This window comes from Esox lucius, chromosome 23, assembly GCF_011004845.1.
Source record: "Esox lucius isolate fEsoLuc1 chromosome 23, fEsoLuc1.pri, whole genome shotgun sequence".
NCBI lineage: Eukaryota > Metazoa > Chordata > Actinopteri > Esociformes > Esocidae > Esox > Esox lucius.
Window position 1 is genome coordinate 3064821 of NC_047591.1, and position 12316 is coordinate 3077136.

Here is a 12316-nt window from a genome sequence, read left to right on the forward strand (position 1 = left end):
CAAAAAAATTCCATCCTTCTTGCCAGGTAAATTGACTGAGAACATTTACAGAAAAACTTGCATGCAGTTTTCTGTAAAAGATTCTTGATTTGACCAAGGAATATATCCTTTACCAGTCAGATGCTCTATGCCATTGTGTAACTATGGGCTTCACCTACCTGTAGTAGCTGCTGCTTGAGCTTTTGTATCTCCGTCAGATTCATTTCGCTAAACAGATCTGACACCATCCCCTCTCCTTTTCTTCCTGCTCCCCGACACTCCCCATTGGCCCTGGGCAGCGACCCTGTACCCGCCCCAGTCCCTGCCACTCCATGGAGATGCCCGTTACACCTGCCAGGCTCCTCTGAACTGGGCGACAGGGCGGTGACAGGCGTAGCCGTGCCACTAGGGGGTGCCGAGGTGAAGATGAGATGGGCGCTGCCGGTATACTGGAGGTCGCACAGGCTTAGATGGTGGACCAGCTCCTTGCGGAGGTGATTCTTCTGCTCACGCTCGCTCTTCAGGGAGTCCAGGGCCTCTTCCAGTTGGGCTTCCGACATGTCTTTGAGACGTAAGGCGTCTTCCAGCTGGCTGTTGAGAAGCTCCGTCTCTTCCTCCAGCACCTTGATCTCATGCTTTAAGCCCTCATACTCCACCTGGACAGGTAGGTAAGGGGAGGGGTGATGGGAGGGAGGGAGTAGAAGGAGGAGCAGAGGACAGTGGAATGGGGTGAGGGTCGAGAGGGATTTTGGATTTTATTTGGCAGCTACTCTTCCTGGGATCCAGATGGTACAAAATATGACAAAATACAAAACATTAATATTCACTTGTGTGCGTTTGTTTTACTGCATGCATGTGTTTGTACAACTGTACTGAAGGCGTACACTTGGGTGTATGTGTTTGTACAACTGTACTGAAGGCGTACACTTGGGTGTATGTGTTTGTACAACTGTACTGAAGGCGTACACTTGGGTGTATGTGTTTGTACAACTGTACTGAAGGCGTACACTTGGGTGTATGTGTTTGTACAACTGTACTGAAGGCGTACACTTGGGTGTATGTGTTTGTACAACTGTACTGAAGGTGTACACTTGGGTGTATGTGTTTGTACAACTGTACTGAAGGCGTACACTTGGGTGTATGTGTTTGTACAACTGTACTGAAGGCGTACACTTGGGTGTATGTGTTTGTTGGTATATTGGAATATGTGTGTGCGAGCGTGCACAGGTGTATAGGCGGTCTGTGAGTCTCACCTGGTTCTGTTTGAGTGTGGAAACTAGTTTCTGCAGCGAGATGTTCTCCTCCTCCAGTTCCGTGTAATCCTGCAGGAGCCGGGTCTCTCTGAACTTATATTCTCTGATCTCCTCTCTCATCCTGCTCCGTTGAAGCTCCAACATCTCATTACTCTACAGGACACATTGGGCTGGTTAGTTAGTCAAATGTAACCATAGTGGTTTTTTATCACACAAAACAACACTGAACTTCCATCCATCCATCTTCTTCCGCTTATCCGGGGCCGGGTCGCGGGGGCAGCAGTCTAAGCAGAGATGCCCAGACTTCCCTCTCCCTAGACACTTCCTCTAGCTCTTCCGGGGGGACACCGAGGCGTTCCCAGGCCAGCCGGGAGACATAGTCCCTCCAGCGTGTCCTAGGTCTTCCCCGGGGTCTCCTCCCGGTGGGACGGGCCCGGAACACCTTCCAGGGAAGGCGTTCAGGAGGTATCCGGAACAGATGCCCAAGCCACCTCAGCTGACCCTTCTCGATGTGGAGGAGCAGCGGCTCTACTCTGAGCTCCTCCCGGGTGACCAAGCTTCTAACCCTATCTCTAAGGGATCGCCCAGCCACCCTGCGGAGAAAGCTCATTTCGGCCGCCTGTATCCAGGATCTTGTCCTTTCGGTCATGACCCAAAGCTCAACACTGAACTTACTACGGTCAAACAGGCATTTACTGTGAAGCATTTAGTGCCAATTTTGTTTACTGTAACTATAAACAAAAAATCCCCAATTTCATGAAATCCAATTTGTAATAAAGACCCTGCTATGTCGCAGCAACTCCCAGCTGACTCTGGACAGATGATGTCAAGATATACTTCTTCTGAAGACATTCCCTCAACCAAACAATCCTGAAGCGCCAGGTGTAACGCATTCACCGGCCTTCTACCTCATTTGAACTCACAGGCACCCAAGCCACCTAAAGAAATCACAACAAGAAGTTGCTAGAGAGCTTCAAGGCAAGGCAACCAAATTAAATACTAACCCCTTAACCCTGGATGGTGCTGGTCAACTGCACCACCTTCTGCGGATACCCTGGGCTAATCCGTGAGCTGGAGTCAAACTATATGAAATGCATTTTTTGGGCATTTGAGCCAAGGAACCTGACCCTCATTGATGCAGGTCAATAAAGGCGGATCCTCTGGCTGTTATCCCACTCTCCAAAGAGCCTCAGGGGGAGTTGGACAGGCAAAAAACGAATTTCCATTTTACATCAGTACACATCAGTACGTGTGTGTGAAATGTAGGCACCCCTTTTCTGACTGATTTTGCGTGCTGAAGATCACTAGCCCCTGCTCTAACCCCTCGCCTGACCTCCAACCCCAGGACTCTGACCTCTCTGAGCTCCTGCAGCAGGGCATTGAGGTGTTCGTTGTCGGCCTGCGTGTTGACTGTGACAGCCCTGCTCTGTTTGAGCTCTGACTGGATTCCCAGCAAGCGAGTCATGTAGTAGGCCTCCTTAGTTGCTGACTCCTGTAGTAAGGTTTCCTCGTTGCTCTCCCCATCGGCAGCCACCTTACGCTGGGTGGTGTAGGCCTGGCTGAATGCCTGGAAGAGGAGCAGAGGAAGAGGGGATGGGTGTGTGAGTGTATGTGTGTGTGGGGTGGGGGGTTAGCTCAGTAGTATTGCTTGCAGCACATCACATCATCTGGTAACATAAAGAAAATGTTCCCACACCTTTAACATTCAGGGAAGGAAGCAATGAGCAAACACAATCTGAAAGTGTTCCAGTAGATAGTGGTTACATTGTTGGGCCATAAACCGAAAAGTCGTTGATTCGAAGATCAGAGCGGTCAAGGTCAGCCAAAAATCGGTCGATGTGCCCTAGAGCCAGGCAAACAATCCTAATTGGCTCGCTTTCGATAAGGTCGCTGTTAAATAACAAAATGTCAAAGTAATAAACCTGCTCCCCCAGCGTGACGAACACCAGAAGGCCAGACAGACAACCAGTCGAGACGTATATGGCAAGGCAGACTGATGGATGGCAAAGTGAAGGACTAATCATGGAAGGCGCACATACACACATCTCATACAATCAATAGTCATCTCAGTAGGAGGCTCAGGGGAGATTATTATAGTGTGGGAAAATCAATCTCAGGTGCAGACTGACAGTGCACTCAAGGGAAGAGGGGGACAAGGCAAAACTAGGGAAACTTTCAAATGAAAAGGGAGAGGGTGAGAGCAGGTGAGGAATGTTGCACTCCTTGGAGATGACAGCAGCAGAAAAGACACAGAGATGAATGACAAAAAAAAATCTGTACTTTTCACCCTTGAAGCCTTAAAACAATCATGTATTTAAGTGTAACCCGCATATAAATTGAATACGCTTCAGCAGCAGTTAATGTAGTCCCATGGTACCTAGATCTGGACATAGCTCCGAACGTTAATTCACAAGTATGTTTGTACTAGGGCTGTCACCATATCAGATTTTCACTACAAGATTATCGTTGCCAAAATAATTAACGGTATCAATGTTATCGCGGTATCTATAGGAAATTTGAAGGAAAAAAAATGCTATCAATCAAATTCATCTTCAATTTTGTTTAATGTGTTTTTTTCTCTTTTTTGGCAAATTAATTACACTCAAAATACAAGTGTATGGAGGTGGAGAGAGTCTGTAACCATAACTGTACAAATAAAAAAATGTAAGCGTACAAAAAGAACAATTACACTTAATGTATAGTGAAAAGGCAACCAGATGAACTGATAAACAAAAGATCCACAAGGCCTAACACTGAGAGTTTTTAGAAAAACACAAAACATTTTCGTCCAGTGAATAGGCTAAGAAAAGGCATTAATTCAAACGCTAGTGTCTAGGTCCAGACTCGTAGTTTAAGCACTTGCATCTTTTGTCCATGAATAAGCTATGGAAACACCATGAGCAGTTTTAGGAAAAATACAATGTCCTGTTTTCCATGTGAATAGGCTACAAAAACAGCAAGATTTGCGGATCTCTCCCCAGGGTTCTAGTGGGGCTAACGAGTTGATTTCAACGCCAGTGCATAGGTCCAGTCACCTTGTTTAAGGACATGCATCGTTTGTCTAGAAGTGACATGAATAAGGTATCGAAAAACTGAGAGACTTCTTTGGAAAAATACAACTTCAGTTTCGCCTACTGAATACGATATTATCATATGTGTATTATTAACATGATATCAATATTTCATTTTTTAACTATCACGGTTATCGTCAATACTGGTATATCGCGACATCCCTAGTTTGTACATCCAGCTATGTCTGTACATCCATCATGAATGTTCCTAATAGGACGGGAGAAATGGGATGGGCCAGTCCGATGGAACAAAAGTAAAATTCCCTACAGGGCCACTGAATAAGTACAGTTAACAGAAACAGCTAGGGACTTGACACTGATATTCAGACTATTCATCACTTCCATTAGTTCAGCTTCGCTACTGCGATTCAGGCACTGTAATTGAGGGAAATAACGATACTCTAAGGATCACAGCAACATTGTCAATTTCATTAACACTAACAAATAAACAAAGAACTATTGGACCATGCATTTGAGGTATGTTGGGATTTTATGACAGTTCTTCATTCCGTTTTGAGGTTTAAAGTTCAAAACGCGATGTAAATATACACAAGCCGTTCATCTGCCAAAACACTTCTTATATGGAAAAGCCCCAGCAGTACCATTGCTCGTGAAATAGTGAGCCACACTTTGTTTTTACCATTACTAATCAAAACTCGTTTTTCCATGGTTCCCAAATGTACTTCGGCAGCAGACAAGTGTCAAATGTCTCAATACGCTTGCTAGAGTCTTTATTAGCCATAGGTATAGCAAGCACCTGATCTACAAAGAAATAGGTGACACAACACTGCCTTCATATATTCCCTATATGGTGCACTATAAGGAAAATGTACTAATTTACTGACCCCGGACATCCAATTGTGTTGAGTAGAGCATTCTCCCCGCTTGACTAGACTTAGATTGGCAGTGGCAGTAGCAGAGTGGTGTGGAGACAAAACGTCCATGGCGCTCCCAAGCCTTTGTTTCCTGCTGCAAATCCCATTATGAAGCCTCTCTCTCTCGAGGCCCTCTAAGTCTGGCTAGGACAGACAGTCTCCTAGTTAATGGCCATGTCTCAAAAAACATAATATAATATGACTTCTGTTTTCACTGCAGAAGGAAGGCTGTCAGTATTTCAGCACCTTGGACAGCGTGACTGACATATTATGGAAGGAGGAGCGGTGAGGTCTGAGTATAATATTTCTCAGAGGACACGAGGGGAGAAAACAGAAGAATAGGAGCGGAGAGAAAAAAATGGAAAAGGTATGAGCATATTACCTCTGAGAGGAGACAAAAGGAGAGGAGAAAAGAGGAGGGAAGAGGAGATGTCTGAGTATATTAACTCTCAGAGGAAAGAAGAGGAGAAAAGAGGAGAGGGAAAGGGAGAGGTCTGAGTATATTATTTCTCAGAGGACACGAGAGGAGAAGAGAGAAGGAGAGAATAGAGGAGAAAAGGAGAGGGAAAAAGAGAGGTATGAGGATATTAGCTCTCAGAAGGGAGGAAAAGAGGAGAAAAGATAGCCAAGGGGAGGGGAAAGGAGAGGTCTGAGTACATTATCCCTCAGCGGATAGAACGCATTCTCTGATCCATCTAAAGATGGATTTACAGGAAGAAAGGTGAGTCAGCCACTTATGACGTTGTCTAATACAGAAGGTAAACAGGAAAGTATTAGGGCTATAGTGCAGACAGGAATTAAGGATTCATTTTACCAGACACAACACACACAATGGTCAGGCAGACCAACAGTCCATGGTGTTCATCCAAAAACAGCTTTTGTTTTGTTGGTTGCTAATAATACTGATGGTGAAATTATTGAGGTGCAGTTGTTGGAATTAAATAAAAAAAACAATGAGTTCAAACCCCTACTGTGAGTTGCATCGTTTTCCACCAAGGCAGACCGCTGTCTGAGATTAGGACAAATGTGAAACAGAGACACACAGAGAGAACAAGAAAGACATGGAAAAAGAGAGGGAGAGGGATAGGAGAGAAAAAAGAGAGGTGGATCGAAAGAGAGATAGATTGAGAATTCGAGAGAGAGAGAACTACTAAGGAGACAGAGAGAAAGAGACAGTATAAGAGGGGGAGAAAGTGAAGAAAATGACATCAGATTACATCATATTCCATGTAAGTGATATGAGTTGCTTCATATAATGGTGCACATCAATCAAGACAGTTCCTGGAATCTCCAATATGGCAGAGGGTAAACAATACTACAAAAAATAACCGACGAGGTGTGTGTTTGCATCCGTGCCATTATAACATTGCTACAGTATAATGTTTCACACCATTTTTCCCCAACCAAAAATATATAGTGGCCTACAGAATAATGTGCACCATTGGTAAAGGTGAAAAAGGGCCATTAAAATTTTTTTGTTAATTTTGATCAACTTGAACTTGAGATATGAGATATCTGACCTTTAATAAATAAAGAAATATTAATGTTTGTCATAATTATTGGCACCCCTGGATCTAGTACTTTGTAAATCATCCCCTTGGATCAGGAACAATGCTTTGGATGGTTGTCCACTTGGAAGATGCTATGATGAACCAGTTTTAGCCTCCAGGCTGAGGAAGACAGATTTTTGGCTAAAATCTCCTGGTAAGTGACTGAGTCCAGTGGTTCCCAGCTCCGATCCTCTAGTACCAACAGAACACATTTTTTGTAGCCTTAAACAAATACACTTGATTCAACTTGTCAACTAACAATCAGGCTTTTAATTGAGTTGAATTGGGTATGTTGGTGATGGGCTACCCAGTGCATTTCAAAGCATAACAAACCCACAACATCACATATCCACCATCAAACCTCACAGTGGGGATTGGGTTATTGTCACTCAATGACCATACTTTATTTTTTTTTAACAGCAAACCCAATTTTGGTGCTATTTTTTATTGTTGCCTTATCTATCCATAGAAATATTGAGAAATTTTACCTTCAAGATGCATTCTGGGATTTTTCCCCAATGGTTGTAAAGTGGCCCTGATTCAGATAAGACTTGTTTGGGGAGTACTCTATTTACAAATAGCTGTAACATGGTTGCTGCCTTCAAGAAAAAGCATTTTATGGAATTTATTAAGATATTTGAACTGGAATGGTGTGTTTACAAGCACTCGGCCCAGGGATAACCAGCATGATTTCCATTTGAAGCTGACACCTTAACTGTGTACAGGCAGGTCTTCATATATAATAACGTGAATACACTTTTCCAGTAATTAGCTCTAATTTTGCCTTTCTAAATCATGCCCTATCGATTGAATTTGTTACAGTTATAGAGGAATCTCAAGGACAATAAGGATTCATCTGAGCTCAGTTTGGAGTGTCACGGCAAAGGGTCTGAACTTATTTACGGTTTTTCATTTTCATAAAAACTGGCACAAACTGGTTTTGTAATTTTGGGGTATTGCGTGAAGATGGAAGGCAATTTTTTATGCAATGCATTTATATTTTTATTTAATAAATTATCCAAGTTCAAAATACAACCTAATGGGGAGAAAGTCAAGAGGTTTCAATAGTATTCACAAACAGTACATAACCAATATTTTTTCTATTTGTCTTATGTCTCTTAATATGAAAGTAATAAAAAATTCCTGATTGCATTATGTCATTAAAAAGTTACATTACTAATTACAATGTAAGACAGGTAACTTGTAACTGTAACGCAGTGCCGGTCATTGGCTTTTGGGGGCCTTCAGCAAAATTGTATTTGGGGGCCCACAATCATACTGGTTCAGAGCTCACTAACAGTCTGGGGCACGCTAGTGGTCGGGGGCCCTAAGCGGACGCTTATGTCGCTCATAGCTAGGGCTGGCCCTGTTGTAATGGATTACAAGTAACCTACCCAACACTGCTAATAAAATAACATGAAATGCATTAACCCTTTTGTATTAAGGTCCTTTATAGGCTAAAATATAAATGTAAAATGTAGGGAGAGGTATAGACATAGAGGTAGGGAGAGAAAGCCAAAGAGAGAAAGATAGGTGGACGACAGTGAGAAAATGAGACAGAGAAAGAGACACTGGAGAGGCTGAGACCACACCCTGCAGATGGAGCCTCCAGACAACAGGCACAGAGCGAAGCAGACTGTCTGCTCCTCTTCCAGTCACTCATCCTGCAGTCTCATAGGAGACCATGGTCTGAGACAGACCACCCTCATTTTAGCTCCCTCCTCTTCTCCCTCAAGGTTAGGCTAAAAGAGAGTAGGAGGAATTGTTTGTTGGAAATCGGTACTCAAGCAATGCCGGTTTTGCCATGTTCAAGCTCCTTTCTCTGTATATTCATATTTTCTTTTGTCTATTTCTGTTGTCTCTTTGTGTATAGCTTTTTTCTCTCTTTCCTTTGTTCTCTCTTTTGCTTCTGTCTTAAAACAGCTACTCTGACAGAATATTAATGGGTAGCACCTCTGAGCTTCACACACCATCACTCCCAGTGGAAGCGGCCAATCTTGTGGACTGCCAATGTCACTACTTCACAAAGCCTTCTGCTGAGGTATCACACAAACAAGCTTCAGGGTTGAATGAAAAAAATCTATTCACTTCATTTGATCTACGCTACTTAAGGGCACAGGCGGTCTTATACACAATAACAATTCTCAGACATCTCTTTATTTGACATTTTGTAGGATAAAATCTCTCGAGCTGAACCATCTCATTCTCTGGAGAGTCACAGGACAGCAAGAGGATTCGTCATACTGCCCAGCCATTCCCCTGTCTCACCCTGTCCTTAGTCAGAGATGGTATGGACACTGAGCTTCTACGTAGCACATTCACAGGGGTGATGTCCTGATTAGTTGCTCTCTAAGCCCCTGCTCTGGCATAGTGACAGCTTGTTAAACCCTCCAAGTCACACCATCCTGGATCTGTTGCAAGCCGACTCATCTGTGCCAGACCTTAATACAGTTCAGAAGTGTGTGACAGCACCTGTTGAGAGACACCCCATCCTGCTGGCCTGGACATATACATTCTTGTTAGATACACAACCTCTCATCTAACCTTGAGTATAGTTAAGGATTTGGTTCCAGCCCAGCTTATAAAACACACCTGTGTTTAAAGTCCCTACACAACAACTCCTCAGCCAGTGTCGTCTGATGCCCATATTACCAAGCTGCTCTGCTTTGTCACACTGTTCGTTCAGGAAAATACTATGTAACAAAGTATTTGCCTGTCCCATCACTTTCATATCTTATTGACCCTCAACTAATCTCCTCAGCATGGGGGCCAAGTTTGATGGATATGAAGGACATGTTAAATGTCACTAGTACTTAATTGACTTTTTCTGCCTAGTCAGCTGACATCACAAGGACAGTGGAGGGGGTCTGATCTAGAAGCGCTGGATCCACCCCTCTTGTGAACTGCAGGTGGGCTCGAAGTCAATTATTTCTGGGAACATTGGACGTGATGCTGGAGTCCCCATAATAATAGAAATGGGAAACCGCTGGAGTCGCCCCCCCCACGTACATACAAATGGGACCGTAGATCTGCTGAGAACTGACAGCAAATACTCAAAGCAGTGTGTCTTCATGACTTTTACTAAAAAACAGACCATCCTCCATATGATTAAACGTCAAAACAAGTCCAAAGAGACCACACAACGACACACATCAAACGTCACGTCTAAGATTAAAAACCCAAGCGAAATGTCAGCCTAATATACCCCACACCTACTGCAGCGATTGTGGCCTACTTTGTATGCCCCTCTCTCACAGTCTCCCGACTAGCTGAGCGAGAGAGGAAGTTATCAGTGTGACGCTTGGCGTCTTCAAAGAAACCACTGTGAATAGGGAACCAGGAGGGCGGCCGAAGTGGCAGACCTGGTGGCCTTTGGATGACTGCTGCACAACACAAACCTTCTAAGAAGCTCCTCTCTGAAATATGACATTGTGTTTGGCAATGTTCCCGGCACCAGGAAATTGGTTGTTTAGCAACAAAGACCAACGTATACGCCACTATGGGGCAAAGGGGAGGGGTCCAGCAGAGATTAGTCACTGGGTGTTGTAGTCTTTTATTCCAAGGCCGGCACGGAAAACAAAACTGGTTCTCTCCCTCCGCTTACAACAGCTCACTTAAGAAGACTACAAAAGAGCAGCGGGAGAGAGGGAGGGATGTACGGATGGACGAAGGGATGGAGAAGGGAGAGGGATCTAGGAATCTGGGGTGGTATAGATGAGTGAGAGAGGGAAGGATGAATGAGGGAGGTAGCCACATAGTGTTCTTGGCACAACAACTATTTTCTGTTCCTCCAAAAAATGGTCAGTGGTTTTTCTCAATCGGATTGATAACCCTCTCTATATCAACCCATCCGCATTTATTAAATACGGTACTCCAATTCTCTCTTAGGAGGTTAACTATGGAGGAAGCACAGCCTGACATTATTAAATTATTCAGCATAAGTTTGCGCTCTATGTAGGGAAGACTGACTTGTAGCCTGCAGGGTATTGCCAGCCTTCTCTTAAGTGCCTGTGAACACATGACCTAGAAGTTGAATCCATTATTCAGTGACCAGCCCAAGTCAGTGTCTGGGGATAGAGTGGAGATAGAGATGTGTATGTATGTATGTGTATGGAGATGTGTATATATGTATGTGTATGGAGATGTGCATGTATGTGTATGTAGATGTGTATGTATGTGTATGGAGATGTGTATGTATGTATGTATGTATGTATGTGTATGGAGATGGAGATGTGTATGTATGTATGTGTATGTATGTATGTATGTGTATGGAGATGGAGATGTGTATGTATGTATGTGTATGGAGATGTGTATGTGTGTATGTGTATGGAGATGTGTATGTATGTATGTATGTATGTGTATGGAGATGTGTATGTATGTATGTATGTGTTTGGAGATGTGTATGTATGTATGTATGTATGTGTATGGAGATGTGTATGTATGTATGTATGTGTTTGGAGATGTGTATGTATGTATGTATGTGTATGGAGATGTGTATGTATGTATGTATGTGTATGGAGATGTGTATGTATGTATGTATGTGTATGGAGATGTGTATGTATGTATGTATGTGTATGGAGATGTGTATGTATGTATGTATGTGTTTGGAGATGTGTATGTATGTATGTATGTGTATGGAGATGTGTATGTATGTATGTATGTGTATGGAGATGGAGATGTGTATGTATGTATGTGTATGTATGTATGTATGTATGTGTATGGAGATGTGTATGTGTGTATGTGTATGGAGATGTGTATGTGTGTATGTGTATGGAGATGTTTCATCTGTCCCATTAAGGCATCTGTGAACACACAGGCTAATGAGGCTATCTACAGTTGGAAGCTGTCAATTGTCTCAATCTTCTATGAGTCCATAAACAAGCAGCAAGGGTACATATTGTCCCCTGGACTACAATTTAACTTGAAATTTATGTCGCTTAAGGTTGGAGATTTACTGCCTCCTGCAGTTATGGAATGTTTTCTGAGGATATCCCATCCAGTTGATCAATTCAAAATTGTTAAGGTCCTCAATTTTATCTGGTCTTGAGAACAAATTCCAATGCCCCAGGGCAAGGTGAGTGATGATTGCTTTGGGTTGGGTGCAGTTGGATGATGCTCAGCATTCCTAATTTCCCTTACTATCTACCTCATAGCTTTGTTGTAACCGTTCCAGCACAAATTAGTTGCCGTTAACCACCCAAGTGAGTGCTACACATTGGTTATTTATGTGTTGAACTTGAAAAAACCTATTTGTAATGGGAACTAATAGCAGTAATTGACTATCCAACTGAGTACAGTCGCCTTCTCTTTATGACCCTAGCTGTTGCTAACTCCATAACTGTTGTGGCTATTGGTGATAGTAATAGCAATGTTTTCTGGGTAGTGTGGGTGTTGCTGTTCATAACATATCTCTGTTTCATTCAGGGATATGTTGTCTCTGTGACTGGCTGTCAAAAGCCTAGGCCAGCATGTGAGCATGTCAATTCAATGTCATTAGATTCAACTTTATTATCATTCAACAGTACGAGTACAGTATGACAAAATGTGGTATTAGGTGAGTATTAGGTTTAGTTGTTTTGGGAAAGAAA

The 12316-nt window shown here is 43.1% G+C and overlaps 1 protein-coding gene across 6 annotated transcripts in view; it reads right to left on the reverse strand.

Annotated features, from left to right (window-relative positions):
* The window catches only part of LOC105020135 (protein bicaudal D homolog 1), a 39630-nt gene that overhangs the window by 18149 nt on the left and 9165 nt on the right, over window positions 1–12316 (reverse strand). For 5 of the 6 annotated variants that reach the window (XM_010886875.4, XM_010886874.3, XM_010886872.3 and 2 more), the window contains exons 2-4: window positions 2587–2799; window positions 1233–1385; window positions 159–635 (exon numbers count right to left, since the gene is read on the reverse strand). In XM_010886875.4, coding sequence (XP_010885177.1) covers window positions 159–635; window positions 1233–1385; window positions 2587–2799 — 843 coding nt within the window. Of the gene's footprint in view, window positions 1–158; window positions 636–1232; window positions 1386–2586; window positions 2800–5148; window positions 5779–12316 lie in introns of those variants that run through there. The other variant, XM_010886873.3, reaches the window with a different exon arrangement.